The following is a 25,939-nucleotide window of genomic DNA, read 5'->3' on the forward strand; positions in this document are numbered from 1 at the left end:
AATACACCTTTGATTATATCAAAGTTTCGAAGTTTAAACAGTTTGGTCGGCAGTGTTTGTTTTTAGATTATCAAAGTACACCATTGTGTTCCTTTCATTATAACACACCTATCTAGAACCATTCACAACCTCAGACATTTACTTTTCTGTGGCTATGACTCTTGGATGGGGAGAAATGTTTCAAACATGTAACGATATTGTCATAAAATGATGACGCTATGTTTCTTTTCAATCTTATAACCGGTTCTAAATTAGCCAATCAGAGGCTCTGACGGCCATACTTGAACGAAAAAGAACAGCCGAATGTACAATTTTGCATGATCATAAACGCTCATTTCGTTTGAATGTGACACATGTTTTATCAGAAACGTCCGAACACCTCCTGGGCCTCTTAAATAATTTGTAGTGTCTTAATAAACCGATAATTTCCTTAAAATCAAATGATATATTAATTCTGACTAACATAAGGCCGTTAATTGGCAGCCATATTGTTGAAAGGTGAAACCGGGGATATAATAGTGATTTTTGTCCTATGACAGACCTAGGTATCAAATGTGATGGAAAACCGACAATATTTAAAGTTGTTCCAATCAGGAGTCTGATACCCGTGGCCATTTTTGTATGAAAACTATCTTGAATATGCAATCCGGAGAAGAAAAGTAAAACGCACAACTGAACAGATGCGTATGTATGTAGAATTTCATAGAAATCGAAGAGGCAGTTTCTGAGATTATCATAGACAATCACGACGGAAACTTAAAAAAAGGACAAAAGCCTTCCTTTTGATGAGGTAATACTAATGATATAAGCAGACTAAATATCGGAGTAAACGAAAACGGTCATAGGTCAGAACCAGAACTAAACTTGTCAGGTAGGTTAGCAATTCATTTGTTACAGAGTGACTTAAAACTTTAATCAACAATCAACAAATAACCGACTATTTAACCGTCTTTATTCTACAAATTTGTTTTAAAAATTAATACCGTTTACACACTTCGGCAATATCATTCACACAGTTAGCTTTAATGAAATATATAAAAATATGATTTTCATATATATCTATATATGCACATTTATAAACCTCAATGTTGTGTACCCCTAGCCATCTTTATGAATATCTATAAAATTGATATTATCCACAAATTAACATTGTGAGGTTATAGAAAATTAATACTAAGTAACGATTATGTTAATCTTCACATACTTCAATGCTAGATAAAAAAAAACACACAAATAAACGACAAGTAAGAACAGAAAGAAAACGCCAGCAGCATTTTCATACAAACTCGGATTCGATGAAACTAGGAAACTAAAATTTACATGGAGACCCACCAAGACCAAGTGTTCCGGATAATTTGTCTACATGTACATAACTAAGTTATGTCTCTTACATATTTCTCAAACACGTGTATATACCACTCATGAGCATTAATGAATAATGACACTCGTGTGAATTTCTTATATACACAAAAAAGTAAAACAAAAACACGTAATAGCAAAATAAAATATACGTATCATTGGATTTAAGAGAATGTTATTGGTAAAACATTTATTTTGATCAATATTTCGTACTAAAGATGCACAATAGTATATATTACATTTTCCCTCTCAATATCATCTTAGGATGATTTTAATTATAGTTACATTATTCCTCACAAAGACGTAGGTGGTTAAATGTCTGCATGCTACAGTAAAATTGTAAATACTGAAATGGTTCAAGAAACTTGTAATAAGTTCTTAAAAACAAAAATGATATATATCATTTCGAATCTGAAACAATAATTTTTTTCCATAGATTTAGAGCCACTTTCATTATCTAAACCTTCTTTGAAGACAGACACTTAGTATACAATAGCAATCTTGAAAAAACATCGTTTAAACGGCTATTAGTAAATACAAAATTAAATCGATTGCAAAACAATTATCAATGTCACAGATGTAACATGTATCACTCCATCAGCATTATAATGAGGGACGTATAAAAAGGCACTGCTTATATATTTTTGTTATATCATAGCAAAATAACTTATCCCCCTTGCTGTAGAGATTATGAGAAAATAACATTCATTTAGTTCTTCCTTAATGTACAGCTAATGGTACTTTTTCTATTGGTGTGCTATTGAAGTAATCCCATTTTAAACAAATTAAAACAAAAATTAGCATGTGATAACCATAGAATAAATGTAATCCGCATATCATAATGTGTCATACTATACCATATTCTATCAAATAAAATGTAATACTAAAGGGTTAATATGTCTAATGTTACTTTCCCTTGCAACACTCTTGCAAATTTCAATATGTTATTTCTTGGTTAAGTTTATTGTTAAAACGGAAGTATTCACAATTTTGGAGCCTAGCTTATCAGTGTATTAAAACATTTCCTATTCTGTGAAAAGAATTTCATGAAATATCAGGACTATTGATAATTTCATTTTTCGATGTCAATTTCTCATAAATAAAAAAACAAATATCATTAATGTAAGGCGCTACAACTAAAATGACATATACTAAATGTTCTTATGAATATGTATGTTATCAATCTATGACACGTCATCATACTTTCGCGCTGAATTCGTCCCTGAGAATTCGTCGCAGGATTTTGCCTGATGGCGACTTTGGAATTTCCTTCATCAACTCTACTCCACCTCGTAGTCTTTTGTACGCTGATACATTGTCTAAATTAACAAAATGAATACTAATTAGTTAATTAACAGTACATTTCATTTAATTGTTTAATTACAATAAATAGTATTATACATAAGCAATCACCGTATTGTGCTGAGCGTATCTATTTAAGTACGTTATATATATTGCTGACATTAACTTGTTATTTTTAAATAACAACATTCTCATTAAAGCTGTATGTTTGATTTATTTTACCTTCAACAAACTTGCATACGTCCTCTTCACTCAGTGTTTGGTCAGGCTTAGGCACTACGTAAGCTCTGGGTAGCTCCCCTGCATTCTCATCCGGGACACCTATAACAGCCGCGTCCTGAATACTCGGATGTTTGAGCAATAGATCCTCTAACTCGGCCGGGGGAACCTGACGTAAAAATTCCAAGGCAAGTGAAGAATAAGTAGAGATACCTTCTAAACTGAATGTGATTTATTTTGCGTATATCACCATAGATAAATATACACAGATATATATAAAAGTTACCTTGTTGAAATAATTTCTAAAACGCATAAGTCGTTTTTATTTCAACGTTTACTTATCATACCTTTATTTCATCGTTTTACATCTATGTAACCGACTATTTTATTTGTATGTATAATGCGATATTATAAAGTTCTAAAAAACAAAATACAGAACATTTCTTACCTGGTATCCTTTGTACTTTATGAGTTCCTTAAGTCGGTCGGTGATGACTAAACAACCGTCTTCTCGCACGTGTCCTACATCACCTGCAGTAACATTGTCAATGTTTAACTCTTTGTCTAATTTGTCTAATTAATTGCAATTAATGAACTAGGTTGCTTGTTACGGAGATTACTACACAGCTATAAAAAACAAAGAAAAAAAATACCGACATGTCAATTAGGGAAAATTATTAACAAAAGACTAATGAAAAAGAACAGGGATAAGACCAGGTGTTCCAGAGGGGAAAGTCGCTTCCGCTTCATCGACAACTATCACGGAACTCATGGTCAATGAAAGTAAGTAATGTCACGTTCTCAAATATAGCTTAAACCATATAGTAATAATACGGCGAACTAACGAGCATAAAAAGTCCATTTCACATCGCCCAAGGAAAAAGAGACTATTTCAAACGTTGTCTGGAAATTATTTAAAAATGCACACGAACCAATTTAGTAAAAATTTGTTTGTATGTATATGATCGGAAGCCATAGATTATACAAGGAAATGTGTACGTTTGTATATGATTAGTCAACAATTCAGTTAATTGATGTATTGTTTTAAAATGAATATTCTCGCTTTACAAATTTGGTAATATAACATTATGAATTCGATATCATTGACATCAGTCGGACACTCCTAATGGATGTCTTTTGTATCAATGATTTGTCCCTTAACTGACTGTGTGTGTAAATACATTTCATAAGTTGTACATAAATGTCGATCACTTTTATTTGCTTAATACACAAAATATTTCCTGCAAGTATAAAGTATCAATTATTTCGAATTAACAAAAGACGTCTTTATTTTTATTATATATATAATATGAGCTGAATGATAAATAAATCTTTATCACACAACCATAAGAAATTATTTTCATAACAAGATAATACCTGAATACAGCCAACCATCCTTTATCATTTCATCTGTGGCCTGCTGATTGTTAAGATAACCTTTCATTATCTGTGGACCCTTGAATACCAACTCTCCTGTTTCACCAATACCCAACTCAGCCCCCGTCTCCGGATTGACGACCTAAAGGCATATAGTGCATACAGAATGATTACGTTTGTTATTGGTTTACGTCCTACTAACAGACAGGGTCGTTTAAGGACGTGCCAGGTTTTGGTGGTGGAGGAAACCCGGAGCTCCCGGAGAAACACTACCGACCTCCGGCCAGTACCTGGCGTCTGCCACATGAAGGGCTCGATCCCGTAACCAAAAGATGGAGCGCCATTGCTTAAGACGGTCAGATGCCTTAACATCTCGACCACAGCGGCGCTAGTCCGCATACAGAATGATAAAATCCAGTCAAAAAGAACATGAACTCAACAAAACAATGAGAGGATATCACATGCTCTTAGATACTAAAAGTTTTCTGATGAAATGTGTAAGGAATTAATTTTCCAACTTAATTATATTAAATATATATATGACATTAGAATATCAAACTAGACTCTAGAAAATATATTTTAATTGGCCTCAAATTTCGTTATTTTCCATAACAAATACATTTCTGTTGACTTTTGATTTCGAGGAACCACTAGTGTTAATTATGTATTCTTAACTGTTGTTTACATTGTGGAGCAACAGATAAAGTGTAACAACGAACACAATCAAGGTAACACCATCACTGACAGTATCAGGAAATGAGAAAAATATTGCAGTACTGAAGGGGAAAATAAGATAATCTTACATCACTTTCTCGGTAGAAATTGAAGAAGCACGCGGCGTTAAATGAATAAATATTGTTTGAAATATGTGACAAATAGTCATGATAGGAACAAAACTGACAAGACAACAAAGTAAACCGAGAAAATGTAAAAGAAAAAATGTGTCATAAAAATTATGCGAGTAACTGAAAATTATGTTTATATTAAATAACGTTTTGCAAAAGGGTATGATTTACCTTTGCCATTGTATTAGGTAAAAGTCGACCAGTGGTTCCTGGATTAGGAGGAAGGGTATCAACTGCTAACACTGGAGACGTCTCCGTCAAACCGTAACCTAAAACAACGAAACAAATCCAGGTAATGGTTATCGAACGCAATAGTATGTACATTGTTTCTAAACTAAACTAGCACAGTTGCTAATTGCATTGGACTCTTTATAGCAAACATCCTTCATTTTCCTGATGATAGTAATTCAAAAATGTCGTCGTAAGTTTGTCGTAATACGGGTTTCTTTTCAAACACGATTTACATGTGTTTTTATTTGTTTTATTGAACGATGCACTTTTCATTTTCCAGTCATAGAAACAATGTCTTTATGGCTGTTTGCGTTAACTTATGATTTAATATAGGAAATGAAGTAACCATCAGATTACTTATCAGGGCACATCATCATTGGACAGGGAAAATTCCTCTTACATGTTTCTCACTTAGTTCCTTGTTGCCTCGCAAATGTTGGGTTTTACGAAAGCATTCAAACAAAACAAATGACCGAGCTTTATCATAACGGAAACAAATTCATCATTCATATCTTCGAGATCAGTCCAGCGGCTTGCTTTCAAGTAACTGGGTTGCTCTCCTCAAACAGTATAATTAACAGTATTTGTGATGTTTTTACCGATGTCTTTCAACAAAAGTACCAGCAAAACAGACAGATTTGAAGGCAATATACCAAACATCGATACCATGGGTAACATTACTTATGCTATACATACCTTGCGTTACTGGAACGTTTAATCTTTTCGTAAATTCCTCAGTGATCGCTTCTCCTAAAGGCGCAGCACCCACCACCGTTCTCTTTAAATGACTGAGGTCAAATTGTGAAACGGCTGGATGTTTGGCCATAAATACGACGATTGGTGGGACGATATGAGCCATGGTTACCTAGCAATAAATCGTCATGTGCAAGTATTATTTCAAGTTAGTAAAATGGAAATCTCTTTCTTCAGCACGAAATAAATTAGTGTGTAGAGTTATTCTCAACTGCACTCGTTAACATTCGTTGCCTTGTTCAGCCAAAAAAAGTATTTGCACAAAATGAATATTTACCACGCAGTTCCTACAATATTCCACATCGTGTGGATCTTTCTGTGAGAAGGCTGTCTGTAATTACACACTACAGTAACGGTAACGTTTTACCAGTACCGAAAAGAGTAGTGTCTAACATTTTTTTTTTATATGTTTGCAATATAATAAACTAGCACAAAGCAGCTCGATTTCGAGACCTAATTATCTTGCTGATGAATTCGGTTCCAAACACATGTTATGTTACGTGAACTGGTAAGAAATGAAGTCACAAATGCATCATCAGATTTCAATCCTTTGAAAACAGTACACATGTTTTTACTGAAACGTATAAATGACTTCTACAGTACAATAGATAGTACTTCAAATTATAAATTGTTTCACTGCAGTATTTGCGTAACCACTGAACCCGCATCCAGTACATTCGCGTCCTATGTGATAGACCCAGAACAAATCGAAGTTTTGTGAACGAAAATTAGCATTTAAAAGATTGATCACTCAATATTTTTTTGTTGAAGCCGGCAAAAAAATTATCTCGTAACGTGTCAAAAATGCAGCCTTGACGAGTCACAAAGTACATCATCGTCGATAAAGTATTTACAATGTCAACCGGAAAATGCCATCGGGTGTATTACAGTACCAGTAATTTCAATTAATTAATTTCATGATGATGTGTACAGGCGTAAAAATGCTAATTATTCGTATATGTTTCAACCGACAATATTCTATTCAAAAAGACAAATGACTTCATTCATGATAAACAGATTTTCCTACAGATCTTCGATATGTTGTTATCTCATAATCGCGGAAAGGAATAATCGAACATTCCTATATTGCCCTCCCACACGGTTATTCGAACATTCATTGCTATTCCCAGAAAATACCAATATATTCATGCATAAATAACTCAATTAGATCTATCATTTTCATCGATCCACTGATGACTGTGTTTCCTTATTCGAGTAGACAAAAAGTTCAATATTCAATATACTGTATAGCGGGCTACTCTCGCGGGGATATTTTCGGTATTTTGCGTTACATTAACATGATCGCGAAAATTTAATCCGTGAAATAATGAGACACGTATGCGTCAAGATCTAGAAATTTATTATCCGTTTTTATACAATTCGACCGTTTCATTATAAAACGGGAAAATTATAACCCGTGAAAATTATCAGCCATACGGTATTAAACATGACAAAAAAATTACCTTTTGCTCTGACATAGCCTTTAGAAACATAACTGGGTCGAATTTCGGGAGAGTTACTAGTTTTCCTCCGTCCTGGAACACGCCCATCATGACTGGGATCATACCGTAACAGTGGTAGAAAGGTAGAATTCCTAGACTGGTGTCTTCCACGGTAACCTTAATCACTGGCCTTCCAAAGATATATTGTACAATTAGATACAGGAAAGACAAAAACATTGAATATAAATATCAGTCAAGCTTAGCCAGTCAATAATCAAAACCAGGCTATGATTTATCCGTCTAAAAGTTGTAAGAGGTTGTATCAAAACGAACAATTTTAAGAGAATGCGTCATATATCAAAGCCGATATTTTTGCAATTGCCGTATAGCCGGTCAATTTCGCGGGGGCGATATTGTCGCTATTGCGGTAGATTAATGTGGTCGCGAAAATCAAATCTGTGTAATAATAAGACACGTATATTAATTATTAATTAATTAAATAATTATTATTAAATATTTTAAATCGGTGCACATTAATTCCTTTTACAGAGACGAATTATAACGTGCAAGGCTATATATAATTCTACTGAACAAACTTTGTACCTGAACTGTTGAAGGTTAGCCACAAGGTTATGATTGGTAAGCTGTACTCCCTTTGGTAGCCCGGTGGTTCCGCTGGAGTAGGGCACCACTACCACATCATTCATCGGATCGATGTTCAGATTTTCTGGAAATGACTTGCCATCGTCCTCTAATAACGAAGAAAATGGACGACAACCTTCTGCTTCGCCGATGACTATCACTTCCTGTAAAGATGTGTTCATATATGTGAATCTTTTTATTTATAAACCTTTATTCCGCAGGTTTTCTAACTTTGTTTGTGTGTTTCAGTACTAGTTTTTAATATGAAATGATTAAATTATACATTTGGAATCTCGTTGCACTTTAAAACACAGGATCTATTATAAATCGTCTTTAGTAGTTGTATTTTTCAGTTTACACATATTAAGAAGTACCTTGATGACTGTCTTCAGTTTAGGGTCACTATCCAAAGCTGCCTTAGCAACGGGCATTAAAGCTTCGAATACAACCAAACTAGTAGATCCAGAGTGATTCAAGTGGCGAACAAGTTCCGCTATAATATAAATGGTTAAACAAGCTATTTAAGATGACTGAAGTATGAAAGACAGAAAGAAACAACTGGATTATGTAAAACATCAAAGGAAATATCAAAACATATAACCACTTATACATAAAAAGAGGGGGAAAGCTCTAAACAGGGAAGGTATTGTATCTAATAGCAGCTAACAGTTCTGGACACATTGAATATTTCCCTGTATATGCGTAGAGATTAGCTTCATTCACGCGTACAGACCCATAGTTCAGGAATCCATTGGTTAGGAGCTTTTGATTTCATGAAGGACGATTTCAGAAGCAACACAATGCTTGATACCTACCAGGAGTGTACGCCGGATTGGCTGTGGTTAGTATAATCCCAGAAGCTGCACACGCTATGAGAAGGATGCAGTACTCTGTGTTGTTGACGGAATACATTGCCATCGTGTCCCCTTTCTTGTAACCAAGTTTGTTGAGAGCACTAGCCACACGAATAATTGCTGCTTTAAGCTCAGGGTAAGAATATGTCTTGCCACTGGCGAAGTCGACCTAGAACATAAACAAGGTTGTGGAAACAGTGTAATTCATACTAATTGCCATTACTGATAGTAAATTATATAAGCGATCATTATCACTGAAATGGTTTTGAGATTTCCACAATAAGCGCCATCGACTCAGCAAACGAAGCTTATCATTCAGGAACACCTCGATCGGTTCCTTGTACTTCATCGTTCATTGTCCGTCATCATTTATCCTAAAATCGCCTCTTATCATAAGGATTTAGCGGATTTTCGTCAAATTCGGTAGCAAGTATCCTTGGGGAAGAGGGACAACTTTTGTTTAAATGCTTGTTCTCTTAGTCCCTTGGGGCCTTAGGGGTTGAGCCGAAATGGGACATTTAGCAAGTTCTTTAATAGCCATCTTCTCCCATGAAAATGATCGGCTTTTGTACGAATTTGGTCTATTGCATCCCTGAATAATTAAGAGTAATTTTTGGGTCTCGATCGCAAACAGGGGAAATACGGAAACTCCTTCAAAATTCTTCTTATTCCGCAAGGATTCCTGGATTTCGCTTGATTTCTCTCATAAACATTCTTAGGTGACGGGATTCAATTTTGTATAAACGGTGGGTCTGGATCGCCTGGTATAGGGCACGGTCGGGAAATAGAACGTCTTTAAAATCCTTCTTCTGTAAGAATGCACGGATTCTGTCCCTGGTCTGGTCTGAAGTCTCATTTGCTGAAGGGGAATCAATTTTGTATAGACATTTGTTCTCGCCTCCATCAATGAGCATAAAAAACATCAAACTTCATATCGTACAATGAAAAGGAATATTTCCCAATAAGATCATTATATAAGAACCATGAAACTTTTCCAATATCTTTTTCAATTATAAACATACAAACCAGTGCTGTTTTGTCGCCGAAATTATCAAACTTTTGAAGTAAATATTCGCCAAGAGGTTTCTTCGGTAGTTCCAGATCTTGCAGACTGCTCTTGAAAATAGTTTTTGTCGAACTGGAGGTACTGAATGACCTTTTATGAGCATTTTCTGCCACTGCCGATCGTCTGAGAGTAGCCAAGAGGCGGGAAACTTGTCTATGTACATGTTTTGTATTTTGGGAAGAGGATTTCGACGTCTGCAGTAGTAGTGATCCTCCTCGAGATAGAAAGGTGAGTTTGGTGGTTGTCGATGCCATCAAGAAAATATGAAGCCAACGTTCTGGAATGAAACGAAAAGGATAATTTATATAAAAAGCCAAGTGTCAAACAGACATGCTGATGATGTGCGAAAGAGCGGTACCTTTTTGTTTTTATCGTTCCACACTTGTTTTGAACTCACAAAGAGAAAAGATGAATAAAAGAAGCAGCAAATCGGACTAGCTTGATGACAATTACAGATATTTGTATTACAAACAATAATATAAGGGGGAAGCTATACCGAAGTCAACAATCAAGGGCGACAAATCCATGAAATATCGCACCAAATAAAAGACACGAAGAAAACTCACAAGAAACAAAAAATTAAAAATTAAACGTTTAATGTCAAAACTCAGTATCTCGGTGGTTTTGGGTGTAAGAACTCTCCAAAACCACACACAACACTTATTACGTTATTATCTCAAACCCTGCATACTGGTAGATTGACGATTTAAGAGGGAACAGACTTTTACACAATATGTTTAATATAGCGTAGTTTTGGTCCTTCCTGTAGAAAACTGGCTAATGAAGTAGAGTGTTTATAACTGATGACCACGATTTCAAAGACAGTGAAAGTCCTCATATGTAAGAAATGAATCAGGAGAGTTGAGTTTCAGATGAAATTGTTGTAAGGTAAGATCTAATCACAAGCCTTCAGAAGTCATGTTTGATTTCGGTGGTTATAGCGAGTTGACCATCACTCACATATAATAAGTAAATATTACGGTATGTTATCATGATGGAATGGTGTCTGGAATGGATTCTGACCTATATGGCACGTGACGAATGTGATAGGCTACTGTATACCGCTATCGGGGACAAAACCATAAAATGCCAATATCCTTCAAAAGATGTCCTTAGGTTACAAAACAAAACAGCCTCTTTATCAGTTCGTAAATATTGAAAAAAATACACGGTCAATAACAATAGACTTCAAAACTCTTGCTGAATGCCTATCCATATATATGCAAACGTCGGTTCACACATCACGAATTGTCACAAACTTAAGATCTGACACAAGGCGGAGACCGGACTGTTATATCAAAGTGTTACAGAAAGTTTCCTTCTAAATAACTATAAGAATTCAATCAGGTGTGTGTTTGGACATGAATAGTATCAATTATGATATTCGGTTAACGATTTCTATACAAATCCGTTTTTCTGTTTAAGATATGAAATATTTATCTATATCGCCTCACCCCACGAATTCCTTCGATAAACCGTCAGGTGAACGACCTTCACTTATGGACTCGTGTTATCTGGTTGACCGGGAAATGGCCGTACTCGACAGTTTAACAAGTCTGTTCTGTCAATGACACTTTTTTACTTTGATTTTGGGTCATAATGACTGTCTATGTTTATCTAGGAGGTGAAGTCAGTACAGTGTGAATTGAAAGCTTTGGTATTACAATCATAAGTGATGTGCAAGAAAGGTTTCGATGTCTCAGTCCCTTCTTTAGAACACGGGGCCTCATATACTTAACACTCATCACCCTATACAGAGTTATTGCCCTTTTATATATAACTCTTCATTCTGTCTGCGCCATTTGGTAGAACAAAATGTTGCATAGTAAGTTTCGTTGGTTTATCTGCCGCCAGACATTTTGTCCAAACCATGAATCAAAGACCTTGCTATTTATGAAAACAAAGAATGTGAAGGATGACGCATGTTTTACAGCGTGCAACAATTAGGTATTATGACACTCAATTTGCAACGTCATTGCTCTTTTGATATTGACAATAAATACAATCATTCTATTGAAATCATTCTATTTATCTGTCATCCTACTTGCATTCATACTGACAATACATTCAATCTGATAAAAGTCAGTTAGAATATCTCTCGCCCAGGTTGCATTTATGACTATAAATGTAATCTGACGAGCTGGGAAGTGGATTCATGATGAAAGAATTTTAAATCTTAACAGCTCCGACATAAAATAATCGTTGACCTATATATAAACAGATATCTCTTTATCACAGCTGAGAACAATCGATTTGTTGCCGCAAACATTCAGTCCATTAATTCAAATACAATGTAGTATTTTAATTAGAAATTATTTCTTCATAAAACGTTCAGAGCAACTGTTGTCTTAATCATTTAGTTCTGTTATTTAGCTTGAATTTTGGTCTGTGTTTACACTGCTTCGTGTGACTTTTAGTTCATTTAGGTGAAGGCGAGTTGATGTGTACACTTTAAGACACCCGTAACGTGTCGACATTTTGAACGGGCCATCACATGTACGTTGATATACGATATTTGTTGACGTCACATTTTGTGTCTAATTTTTTTCTCTCTGTAGTCTACGTTTGTTTATTCCTTCAGCATCTTTGTTGTACATATAAGGTTTCTAATTGTCAAATCAATAAATATATTTCTATACGTCTATTTAAAACTCTATTTGCTGATTCGAGGACACGCTCATCTGTCAAGTATTGAATAAATAATTGTATGTCAGGTAAACTTTTTTAATGGTGTCCAAAGGTTTTCTTCGAAAGTTTGCTCGTAATGGTTCAACGCAACACTGCTCCGGCTAGATATGTTTAGGAAATTTTGCATGGGGCTGGTGTTTTGAAATCGGTTTCTTAACATGTCTCCAATGCAAAGAATACAAAATACTATCCTCAGATCAGCAAAGGCTTAGGGAAGGGACATGTAAAGCGAATCTTTTAGTGAACATGTCAGTCACCTGTTGATATGGATTCCCTCGAGCTCTGACAAGTACTGACGTCAATGAGATTAGGTAAATACCTCCCGGACTAGGTCACTAAAAGTCGGGTCACATTAAACTACTGTCTCCATTGTTGTGTAAGCAGGTTGTACATTCTTTTGACACTAGAAAGATAAACTAGTTATAGTACCTGTATCGATAACAGTTCTTTTTCTCTGTTGATGCATGTATTAAAGCAGACAATGAAATTAAGTCGTCATTGTTTTATCTGGTCTTACAAAATCAAACTCTCGTTTGAGTCAGTTTCACTTTCAGTCAAGCATCGTGCATTTTTGTCCATTACCCGCCTGTTCGCCTTATTATAAATAGATAGTTACCACACACTGCAGCTGGTAGGAATGTTTATCTTGAATGCTAGATCAGTGACCGTGAAGGCGGTTCAGGAATGCTAGTGCTAATACATACGGCCATTAACATGGAACGAGACACTGTCAGAATGCACCCGACGTTACGTAACTAAACAACAATATATTTGATATAGCTTCTAGACATAGGTACGAGTTATATTGTTAAAAACATATTTCAGAGAGTATGCACGCTCATTAAACACTGCACTGATAATCATGTTCCTATCATGTTCAACATCTTTTATCAAAGAATTGTACAAAACACACACAACAGAATGCTATACAATATATATATATATGACCAACTAATTAAACAGGAACACACATAAAAATATTCATCCTTCTCCGCAGGGACGTATACTAAATTGCATAATTTATCCCTAACAATACATATGTTAAGTACTGAGAGTGATAATATCAAGTGTTTACGTTATATCTAGGCGAATGGTTCCAGCTATCTTTTTTATTTACTGCTTTGGTCGAGAACGAAATCCCGGAAGGTATTAATCCTAATGAAGGTATAAGGCGAAATATTCAGACGCTATGTTCCCGTAGAAAGTAATTAACACCGTCAGGTTTTCTTACGCATCCAAACAATTGTTATATAAAGTTATGCATGGTCGTGTCATATGGTATAACTAACGAGGGTTAGTGAAATTCGTACATACCTTACCAGCTGATCTGGCCCAGTACTCTGTTATACAGTTTATGAATATGTGTCACTTCGTTAGGAATATTGATTATGTGACATTTTATCAATGTTATGCGGTATACGTATGTCACAGTATCACAAGGACTTTGAACCCCGCGGTTCTACGAATATGCACTGTCAAATTAAAGGTATTTGTCCCGATATGAAACGGCCTCAATCGGACCCTATATCTTTGTTTACAATGTACACAGCTAGCTTTAATTTGCATCAATATTTGTACAAACAGTGTATCAAAACGTCAATGCTTGTAATCAAAGATCGAAACAACACGTGCAAAAATGCAAACATAATTCGCAAATTTGGCATAAAGGATTACGTACCTTGAGGTCAGGATCTGTGGATTCAACTTGTTTAGTGCCCTGGTCTATAAATAGATACTGACACAAACACAGCGACCAGTTCAATACGCTTACAGCACATGTGTCTTGATAGAGCCGAACGCGGTACTGTATCGTCGGGATTATATGTGTCAAGTCGATACGGTTCGTCATTCGGGTTGTTTCGGGACATGACCATGTCATTTCGGGACTCTATGAACCATTGGTACCTAACCATTGACCAAACACTTTGTTGTTGATTTTGATAAATAGTTGAAACAATATTTAATTCAATAATCAGCAATTTGCCAGATAAAGATAATTTTATGGAATGGGTAAGCAAACTTAGAGTTTATATTACTTCCTTTCCCCTCGTGCAATGAATGACACTAAAAAATAGATTGTTGAAAACTGATACCAGCTATTATGTAACCGTCAGAGAACATGGAATGATTTTCAAATTATTGTCAGTATTTGTATAATTTACACAAAAAATTAAAAATGTCTTTAAATGAGATGAAACTTTTTCCATGCACAATATGATCTTTTGGTAGTTATTTTTATTTTTGTTCAATCGACTGTATATACAACTCGAAACCCGCGAAGTTGATATCTATTTCACACCTACCTCGTTAAAGCCCCCTACTGGCCAGGAAGTTGATATATTTCACACCTACTTCGTTAAAGCCCCCTACTGGCCGGGAAGTTGATATATATTTCACACCTACTTCGTTAAAGCCCCCTACTGGCCAGGAAGTTGATATATTTCACACCTACTTCGTTAAAGCCCCCTACTGGCCGGGAAGTTGATATATATTTCACACCTACTTCGTTAAAGCCCCCTACTGGCCGGGAAGTTGATATATATTTCACACCTACTTCGTTAAAGCCCCCTACTGGCCGCGAAGTTGATATATATTTCACACCTACTTCGTTAAAGCCCCCTACTGGCCGGGAAGTTGATATATATTTCACACCTACTTCGTTAAAGCCCCCTACTGGCCAGGAAGTTGATATATATTTCACACCTACTTCGTTAAAGCCCCCTACTGGCCGGGAAGTTGATATATATTTCACACCTACTTCGTTAAAGCCCCCTACTGGCCGGAAGTTGATATATATTTCACACCTACTTCGTTAAAGCCCCCTACTGGCCGGTATGTTGTTATTTATTTAACACCTACTTCGTTAAAGCCCCCTACTGGCCGGGAAGTTGATATATATTTCACACCTACTTCGTTAAAGCCCCCTACTGGCCAGGAAGTTGATATATATTTCACACCTACTTCGTTAAAGCCCCCTACTGGCCGGGAAGTTGATATATATTTCACACCTACTTCGTTAAAGCCCCCTACTGGCCGCGAAGTTGATATATATTTCACACCTACTTCGTTAAAGCCCCCTACTGGCCGGGAAGTTGATATATATTTCACACCTACTTCGTTAAAGCCCCCTACTGGCCAGGAAGTTGATATATATTTCACACCTACTTCGTTAAAGCCCCCTACTGGCCGGGAAGTTGATATATATTTCACACCTACTTCGTTAAAGCCCCCCTACTGGCCGCGAAGTTGATATATATTTCACACCTACTTCGTTAAAGCCCCCTACTGGCCGGGAAGTTGATATATATTTCACACCTACTTCGTTAAAGCCCCCTACTGGCCGCGAAGTTGATATATATTTCACACCTACTTCGTTAAAGCCCCCTAAAGGCTATACATGTATAAATGTAATTCCAAATAAGCTATTAGTATACCTGTACAATGTATGTATAGACAATTACATCCAATTTTTTTTTTATTAACAATGACTTTATTTTTACTATAGAACACATACGTGGTTATGTATTAATTTTCTTCTCTGAAAGGTGACGTCACACTACCCATTCTGGGATACTTTTCAAAGAAAAAAATTAGCCTTGCATTTTGTACCTTACTGATGTAACAAATTATTTTGCAGTAAACAATAGACACGTCTACCATGCAGTCTTCATTTAGATGTCATCGGTTCCGATGTTTATTTTACACCGTCCTGTCAACACAACTGGTTTCAGCTAGGATTTTGGACGGCTACAGTACGCAATTTATAAAATGGGACACCTCATCACGAATGTTTGTCCGTCAAAATAACTTGCATTTGATTTTATTTTTTTTTTTACTCGAATCACGAGTAAGTATTACCATATGTTATATTTTATCTGTTTAATCATTCATTATAACTTTTCCTTCCTTTTTCAATATTGCTGGATTGGTGTGTTGTAGCAGAAAACCATTTCTAGGGTGTTTTGTCTCACATTCTCTTTTTTCTTTTTTTTAGAAATATATTTGATAAACTGAGAGCCAAGTTTATCAAATCGTCCTTTTAAATATAGATTCAAGTAGCGTAAACTGTTTGTTGAAAAAAAATGTGTTATCTAATCCAAGGTCTAGACCGAGGTGTACAGTGAGGTCACAGAAAGGCAGCTTTTAAAAGTCAATATAGTATTAATTACACAGCAGGTACTCCCCTGTTCTGTCAATACACTCATCATATAGAACGAGGCTAAAACTTGGTATCATTGTCAATACAGACAAACTTTAAAAGTTTTAATTGTCTTAAATTATCTTAATTGTATAACAGTTATTAAGTATAATAGTTAAAAAGCCGATCGTTCACACATTATACATATGATATTGTAATCTAGCCGAGCAATTGCCACAAACAACAACAACGATAATTATATACAGATATATTACACTAGTTACAAAGGTTACAATACTTTTTTGTGTTTTTTTTACTGTGTACGATAACACTCACTCACATTTCATCCGAACATGCATTAGATTTCACACTAAGCTTTCAAAGCATACAATTTACACGATTCTACACCTAAAGTCTCTGTAGCGTCACATATCACAGTTGACAAATATCACAGATGGGAAAGCAGCAATGATCATTTCTATACAATGTCAAGGTCTATCTACAAAATGTACACATCTCCATATACACCAGTACTGACGGTTGCCTCCGAGGATCTGATCTTTCCTTCGCCGATGGTTTCAGTAAAGTCTATGTGTGGAAATAAAATGACCCCTCCGGATCTCCATAAGACGTCGTTTGCCGCCTGTTCCACCAATCGAGAGTAACAAGCTCATAAGTTTACTCCTTCTCCCACAGAAACCATGATCTGTATTCTGCGGTACCAAAGTACGATCATTGCATAACCGGGTGGACGCTCTAGTATGGAAGCACCAACCTACCGTATCGCGCGTACCCAAACGTATACTTACCCGAATAAAGTCGGATTGTGACAGATATACCCTAATTATTTTAATAGGGACGAGGGGGGCTACAGGCTCTCGCACATCTATGACCAAGTGTTATACAAAACGTAGCAAATTGACTTCTGTACATTGCTACCATCTGGTGCATTTTGTTTGGTCTATTATTCGTTTACCATCTAGTCACACTATTTTTGACCTTAGTGTACATAGGATTATAGTTCATCCAAAAACGTTGGTCGATTCCTTACCATCTCTTACACTACTAGTCATTTGTCTGATGAAGGTGGCCGTGTAGTCATCGAAACGTCACACTCAAATCTTCTACAGGTTGTGTTATAAGATTAAGGTGACCGTGTAGTCATCAAAACGTTACACTCAAATCTTCTACTGGTTGTGTTATAAGATGAAGGTGACCGTGTAGTCATCGAAACGTCACACTCTACTCTTCTACTGGTTGTGTTATAAGATGAAGGTGACCGTGTAGTCATCGTCACACTCTAATCTTCAACTGGTTGTGTTATAAGATAAAGGTGACCGTGTAGTCATCGAAACGTCACACTCTAATCTTCTACTGGTTGTGTTATAAGATGAAGGTGACCGTGTAGTCATCGAAACGTCACACTCTAATCTTCTACTGGTTGTGTTATAAGATGAAGGTGACCGTGTAGTCATCGTCACACTCTAATCTTCTACAGGTTGTGTTATAAGATGAAGGTGACCGTGTAGTCATCGTCACACTCTACTCTTCTACTGGTTGTGTTATAAGATGAAGGTGACCGTGTAGTCATCGTCACACTCTACTCTTCTACTGGTTGTGTTATAAGATGAAGGTGACCGTGTAGTCATCGTCACACTCTAATCTTCTACTGGTTGTGTTATAAGATGAAGGTGACCGTGTAGTCATCGTCACACTCTACTCTTCTACTGGTTGTGTTATAAGATGAAGGTGACCGTGTAGTCATCGAAACGTCACACTCTACTCTTCTACTGGTTGTGTTATAAGATGAAGGTGACCGTGTAGTCATCGTCACACTCTAATCTTCTACAGGTTGTGTTATAAGATGAAGGTGACCGTGTAGTCATCGTCACACTCTACTCTTCTACTGGTTGTGTTATAAGATGAAGGTGACCGTGTTGTCATCGAAACGTCACACTCAAATCTTCAACTGGTTGTGTTATAAGATGAAGGTGACCGTGTAGTCATCGTCACACTCTAATCTTCAACTGGTTATGTTATAAGATAAAGGTGACCGTGTAGTCATCGAAACGTCACATTCTAATCTTCTACTGGTTGTGTTATAAGATGAAGGTGACCGTGTAGTCATCGAAACGTCACACTCTAATCTTCTACTGGTTGTGTTATAAGATGAAGGTGACCGTGTAGTCATCGTCACACTCTAATCTTCTACAGGTTGTGTTATAAGATGAAGGTGACCGTGTAGTCATCGTCACACTCTACTCTTCTACTGGTTGTGTTATAAGATGAAGGTGACCGTGTAGTCATCGTCACACTCTACTCTTCTACTGGTTGTGTTATAAGATGAAGGTGACCGTGTAGTCATCGTCACACTCTACTCTTCTACTGGTTGTGTTATAAGATGAAGGTGACCGTGTAGTCATCGTCACACTCTAATCTTCTACTGGTTGTGTTATAAGATGAAGGTGACCGTGTAGTCATCGTCACACTCTACTCTTCTACTGGTTGTGTTATAAGATGAAGGTGACCGTGTAGTCATCGTCACACTCTAATCTTCTACAGGTTGTGTTATAAGATGAAGGTGACCGTGTAGTCATCGCCACACTCTACTCTTCTACTGGTTGTGTTATAAGATGAAGGTGACCGTGTAGTCATTGAAACGTCACACTCTACTCTTCTACTGGTTGTGTTATAAGATGAAGGTGACCGTGTAGTCATCGAAACGCCACACTCTAATCTTCTACTGGTTGTGTTATAAGATAAAGGTGACCGTGTAGTCATCGAAACGTCACACTCTAATCTTCTACTGGTTGTGTTATAAGATGAAGGTGACCGTGTAGTCATCGAAACGTCACACTCTAATCTTCTACTGGTTGTGTTATAAGATGAAGGTGACCGTGTAGTCATCGTCACACTCTAATCTTCTACAGGTTGTGTTATAAGATGAAGGTGACCGTGTAGTCATCGAAACGTCACACTCTAATCTTCTACTGGTTGTGTTATAAGATGAAGGTGACCGTGTAGTCATCGAAACGTCACACTCTAATCTTCTACTGGTTGTGTTATAAGATAAAGGTGACCGTGTAGTCATCGAAACATCACACTCTAATCTTCTACTGGTTGTGTTATAAGATAAAGGTGACCGTGTAGTCATCGAAACATCACACTCTAATCTTCTACTGGTTGTGTTATAAGATGAAGGTGACCGTGTAGTCATCGAAACGTCACACTCTAATCTTCTACTGGTTGTGTTATAAGATGAAGGTGACCGTGTAGTCATCGAAACGTCACACTCTAATCTTCTACTGGTTGTGTTATAAGATGAAGGTGACCGTGTAGTCATCGAAACGTCACACTCTAATCTTCTACTGGTTGTGTTATAAGATGAAGGTGACCGTGTAGTCATCGAAACGTCACACTCTAATCTTCTACTGGTTGTGTTATAAGATGAAGGTGACCGTGTAGTCATCGAAACGTCACACTCTACTCTTCTACTGGTTGTGTTATAAGATTAAGGTGACCGTGTAGTCATCGAAACGTCACACTCTAATCTTCTACTGGTTGTGTTATAAGATAAAGGTGACCGTGTAGTCATCGAAACGTCACACTCTAATCTTCTACTGGTTGTGTTATAAGATAAAGGTGACCGTGTAGTCATCGAAACATCACACTCTAATCTTCTACTGGTTGTGTTATAAGATGAAGGTGACCGTGTAGTCATCGAAACGTCACACTCTACTCTTCTACTGGTTGTGTTATAAGATTAAGGTGACCGTGTAGTCATCGAAACGTCACACTCTAATCTTCTACTGGTTGTGTTATAAGATAAAGGTGACCGTGTAGTCATCGAAACGTCACACTCTAATCTTCTACTGGTTGTGTTATAAGATAAAGGTGACCGTGTAGTCATCGAAACGTCACACTCTAATCTTCTACTGGTTGTGTTAAGTTATAATAACTTCTATCCTATCTCCCATAATTTCAGGAAATCACAGATCATCCTATCCCAAAACTGCCAAAACTTCTGCACAATTTGTACTACATACTCAGCAGAATACTGAGATGTCAATTTCATATTTTGTAACACCTTCAATGACGAAGCTTTGCGTGTGATAACTACTTATTGGACGTCAGAGAAGTGAGAGTTAATTCCCTTGTTTCACTGGTGCTAATAACTTGCTCTATATGCACACAAGTTTCAACTTCAAGTTTGATCAGTCATCTAATCGTCATAAATTGAGAAAATGTCTTCAGATTTCCAAAGTTTCATACAAATAAGAACATTCTGATGTGCTTTTTTAAACATGCGTAAATTTGAATGCATATCTGATAGAAAAAAAATAACAACAACCGCGAAACAAGCTATCAGCTGATATAAATCACTCTTGTTGGGCTGTATGGAAGCTCAAAGGGTTTTTCGGTGGAGGAGCCTGGAGTACCCAAGAAAAACCCACTGTAGTCCAGCAGGTGACCCCATACCTTTTCATATTGAGCCCCAATGTCTAGGTAAAAGGCCAGTGTGTTACCACTGCAACACCTGCCCATTCAGCTTGTCAAATCCTTCTCTCAGTACAATATTTTATCGATTACCCATAGATTTCGTTAACCAAGGCCAACATGAAATTTTACTTAAAAACAAAGAGATGTGTTTAGTTGTGTATACATGTGTTAACTAGTATCTGTTTAGTTTACTGTTTAAATCCAGCAAAGACATGTTGGAGAACAAATTGCTTCATAATATAAAAGTTCAGTAAAAGTCATTTATAAAGATTCTGTTCCTCATAATGAGACATCAGGGAAACAGTTAAATGCTGACTGAGTCATCTGCACAACTGTCCTCCTCAAACAAACATAATTTGACTGTATTCCTGATGTAAAAGAAGGTAAATTTATTCAACTAACAGCTAAATCACCCATTGATAAGTCACTCTCTCAGCAGATAATCATTAATATCAAAAGACAACATTTTTTCAGTTGAAGATGTCAATCTAACAAGCACAAACAACACACAATTTCCATATTACAGGAATTTAATTAAACTCAATACTCTTTTCAGTAATAAGGAATTTTACAGTAAATATTCAAATTATAGCTTTAAAATGTCTCAGGCAATTTTTCTTATAGCAGGTAGCTTTACAACATCAAATATGGTATAATTCATGTACTATCAACTATATCATTTCGGTTTTAATATCTGGAATTCTACCTGGCTGGTTACTATGTACACTGACCCTTTCTTATCTGACCACTCATCAGTGCTAGTCCAGTCAGTACACAGTTAAAAGAAGTTTCTTGGTTGATAATCTGTTTTATGTATTTTTGTTTTTCACAAATTAATCTTAAAACTCCCATCACTAACCAAACACTTTACCTTCTAGTTATGAAATAATGATATTTTTTAATGCAAGTATTTCATCATTTTCAAAGATAATTGTTTAATTTTCTCTTGTTAGAGATCACAAAGTTAAGATCAAACCAACAAGTATCACAGATTAAGCAGTCACTTTTCATACTCTTTCATTTTCCATACATGTTATATGAACAAAAATTTCATTTCATCAGTCACTAATCATTTACTTTCATTTTCCATACAGTTTACAAGGGTCACATGTCATGCAAGCATCATTGAACATACTTTCACTTTCCATACAGTTTACATTTTTGTCAACTTTCTTCCATCTTTGTTGATAGTGTTGAACTGCTGCTAAACATGGCACGATAGGTTTTCTGAAGCTGTTTATCTTCTTCTCGAATAGCCTGTTTACAAAGTGCTAAATACTTTTTAGTTGCAGCATCTGAAATATATTGAGTAGAATATTACTAAATGGTATTTTTCAATAAAGTATCAAATCGATACATGAATTTTGAATATTTGATTATCACAAGTAAGAGTTTTCCAACATGTACCCCATTATACGATATTTAATGAGTGATAAACTATACAGATTTACAGAGTATTTTCAACCTCTCGCAATTGAGCTGAAAGATTATTTATGTTTGCAAACATAAGGCTCTATACGGATGAACGATTCCTTTTCTCTCTTACCCTTTTGAGTTTCTTTTCATGAAATATTGTGGTTATCTTGAGCTTAATTTTTTACCGTTATTGATGCGATGTTTATATAAAGCTGTAAATGAGACATCATACTATTGTCCTAACAGGGGGATCCCCCATCTCTCCTTTGGGGTTATCTCACCCTACTTAAAGCATGGATGCACATGCACAGAGTATTTCACCATGGTCTATCCTGTTAGGCAATGGTTGACAATAGTCAAATAAAAACTATATTGGTTTACTACATTCACTGCAGACTAGACCAAGGTGATATAAAATGAAAAGAATATTTAATAAAATGTTACAAATTGATAAATTGTACATAAACATTAATATTTTGTGAAAGTGTTACCTGCTGCCTCTAAACTGAGAAGGATGGCTTGAGCCTCGTCAAATTGTTTTAAGTGATACAGAGCAACTCCTTTACGATATTTGGCTTTGTTGTTGGATGGTCGGTCTTCTAGAACTTGTCCACAATACTCCAGTACTTTTCTGTAGTTAGGATTCTCTTGGTGCAGCAGACAAGCTGTTATACACAATGTTAAAATGAAAAGTATTTCATTAAACTTTATATTACCACTGTCTGACAAAAACAGGGATAACTTATAATTAAATTGAAGTCCACACACTTAGCAGTATAATAGGTCATTAGTTTAGCCAACGAGTCTCTGATACTTTTACTCTGAGTTTTGACATACTTAATCATTATTCAAATATCCACGGTTTAGGGTTAATAATTTGATTTGTCCAAGGTAAAATAATACACATATCCCACGTCTCCTTTCATCTCTACACCATCAAACATCAAGCTATCATAAACAGTATTTACAATTCAAACATATCAAGATATAATCCTTGGTGGGATTCCTCCTTGGGAGTTATTTAGATTGGACGTTTGACAATGTCTCTTGTCAAACGACCGATATAAATGAGTTCCAATGAGGAATCCCAAAATGGATTATAGTATTGAAAAAACTTGCAAACAAATAGGCAAACAGGAGAAGATCATACGGTCTAAAAGTAAACTTAGGAGTAATTTTCACTTTTCAATACATTTTTACCTGCTAAATTATTGTAACAGTCCACCCTCAAAGAGATAAACAAATCATTCATTTCTGGAGACAGTTCTTGTGGGGAACCATTTTTCATTTCAACCGGCAACAACGCGGCACATTTTGATTCACTTCCGACAGCTTTCAACTGTAATATAGCTCTGTGGTATTTCCCGATAGCCTTTCTGTAATCTCTCTCTTTGTAGAAAGCATTGCCATCTGCTTTGAATGTAGCAGCTGTCCTGATCTTCTCGTCATCACTGACTTTTCTACTTGTTTCCTGCATTTTCGCGTTTTAACTGTATAGGAACGAAGGGAGACCACTCGTGTCTGTTTGAAAATTTAGGTTGCAAGCGCGTATTTCTTTCTGTACCAGTCGTCACTACAGACGGGTCTTCATTTCATATACTATTGTAACTATATTCATTTCATCATTTCAAGAAAATATTTTTCCCGAAGATTCTATATACTCATGAATAAAATGCAGGACTCAATATATATTGTCAAATACAATACACCGAACTTCATGTAAACTTTACACTGAGAGTAGATGTATATATATTTATAATAGGAAGGAGCAATGATAACATCCCGCCGCCGCTGGGGTTCGAACTAGCGGCCCTTTGGTCTCTAGTCGAACACTCTTCCGCTCGACTAAAGAGAAATTCCCACTAGCTGAGGCTAGTAAGGCGACCTGTACTCTCAACTTCTGCACTACTCATTCCTTCACAAAGTCATCGACCCCAAATACAACAACAATCCAAGTTCAATATCTCCATGGAAGGATCTTTCTCTCCTAAAGCTTCTACACTTGGAGTGGTCAACGACATCAAATCTGTAACAGAAAAAGGATGTGCTCTCCGCCTTGGCAATTTTATGAAATATAGCGAAATCTGCGGGTCTGCAGCTTATTCCGTCAGAGTACATCGAGACTTCTCTCAAAACTTAGCATCCTCAACAGCTTAACAAATGGACAGTGGGAGGGGGTATTGCTTCAATCCTCCTCAATCCATTTCAGGTGAATTGAGGTAGGATGGAGGTAGATTGATGTTTTATAGAGGTAGGATGGAGGCAGATTGAGGTAAGATGGAGGTAGATTGAGGTTGGATTGAGGTAGGATTGAGGTAAAGTGAGGTAAAACTGAGGTAGAATAGAAGTAGGATTGAGGTAGATTGAGGTTGGATTGAGGTTTGATAGAGGTAGGACTGAGGTAGATTGGGGTTTGATAGAGGTTTGATAGAGGTAGGATTGAGGTTCGATTGAGGTAGATTGAGGTAGAACTGAGGTAGGGTTGAGGCGGAGTGGAATTGAAATAACACAGCAAGTGATGTTGAAGAAAGTCAAAACCAAGGCGTTTATTTAAAGGAAGAGGGAAAGAGTTTACAATTAACTGGAGACTTTTTTTCAAACGTCTGTTTTTAAATCTGAAAGTCTTCACTGCGTTCATTCATATATGGAAAACTGAAACGTCATGCGAAACAGTATTTCTTAAAAGTTTTACAAATTTACTTCTAGTTTAAACAGACAAAACGTATCTTAATATATTTTATAGTAGACAAAATCCTCTACATCTGTTGCTGTTGCTGCGGTGGTTGCTGTGGCAACTGAAGTTGTTGCTGCGATGATTACTGTGGCAGCTGTCATCGTTGTTGTTATGGCAACTGTTGTTGTTGCTATGGTGGTTGCTGTTGAAGCAGTTGTTGTTACTGCAATGGTTGACGTGGTTGCTGTGACAACCGTTGTTGTCGGTATTGATACGGTGGTTGCTGTTGAATCTGTTGTTGTTACTTTGGTGGTTGGTGTGGTTTCTGTGACAACTGTTGTTGGTATTGATACGGGGGTTGCTGTTGAATCTGTTGTTGTTACTTTGGTGGTTGGTGTGGTTTCTGTGACAACTGTTGTTGGTATTGATACGG

At 36.4% G+C, this 25,939-nt stretch overlaps 2 protein-coding genes across 2 annotated transcripts; both read right to left on the minus strand.

Moving 5' to 3' along the window:
• Positions 1-935: 935 nt before the first annotated feature.
• Positions 936-14,538, minus strand: LOC132556109 (uncharacterized). The gene is made up of 12 exons (XM_060220494.1): positions 14,457-14,538; positions 10,051-10,367; positions 8,986-9,193; positions 8,545-8,663; positions 8,132-8,334; positions 7,550-7,718; positions 6,030-6,198; positions 5,274-5,371; positions 4,258-4,399; positions 3,329-3,411; positions 2,884-3,049; positions 936-2,678 (listed from the first exon to the last, which is right to left on the minus strand). The coding sequence occupies exons 2-12, from the start codon at positions 10,342-10,344 to the stop codon at positions 2,557-2,559; spliced, it is 1,773 nt and encodes a 590-aa protein (XP_060076477.1). The 5' UTR covers positions 10,345-10,367; positions 14,457-14,538; the 3' UTR covers positions 936-2,556.
• A 7,390-nt stretch (positions 14,539-21,928) lies between these two features.
• Positions 21,929-24,309, minus strand: LOC132556110 (tetratricopeptide repeat protein 9C-like). Its single transcript, XM_060220495.1, has 3 exons — positions 24,033-24,309; positions 23,324-23,497; positions 21,929-22,711 (listed from the first exon to the last, which is right to left on the minus strand). The coding sequence occupies exons 1-3, from the start codon at positions 24,307-24,309 to the stop codon at positions 22,581-22,583; spliced, it is 582 nt and encodes a 193-aa protein (XP_060076478.1). The 3' UTR covers positions 21,929-22,580.
• Positions 24,310-25,939: the final 1,630 nt, after the last annotated feature.

This window comes from Ylistrum balloti, unplaced genomic scaffold (assembly GCF_031769215.1).
Source record: "Ylistrum balloti isolate Yb309-2 unplaced genomic scaffold, AGI_CSIRO_Ybal_v1 Utg370546, whole genome shotgun sequence".
Taxonomy (NCBI): Eukaryota; Metazoa; Mollusca; class Bivalvia; order Pectinida; family Pectinidae; genus Ylistrum; species Ylistrum balloti.

Coding starts and splice junctions, on each gene's coding strand:
- LOC132556109 (XM_060220494.1), bottom strand. CDS start 10,344: ATGGCATCGACAACCACCAAACTCACCTTTCTATCTCGAGGAGGATCA. Junction 9,194..10,050: donor TCGGCGACAAAACAGCACTG/GTTTGTATGTTT, acceptor TTTATGTTCTAG/GTCGACTTCGCCAGTGGCAA. Junction 8,664..8,985: donor CAATCCGGCGTACACTCCTG/GTAGGTATCAAG, acceptor TTTATATTATAG/CGGAACTTGTTCGCCACTTG.
- LOC132556110 (XM_060220495.1), bottom strand. CDS start 24,309: ATGCAGGAAACAAGTAGAAAAGTCAGTGATGACGAGAAGATCAGGACA. Junction 23,498..24,032: donor CTGTTACAATAATTTAGCAG/GTAAAAATGTAT, acceptor TGTGTATAACAG/CTTGTCTGCTGCACCAAGAG. Junction 22,712..23,323: donor TCTCAGTTTAGAGGCAGCAG/GTAACACTTTCA, acceptor AATATATTTCAG/ATGCTGCAACTAAAAAGTAT.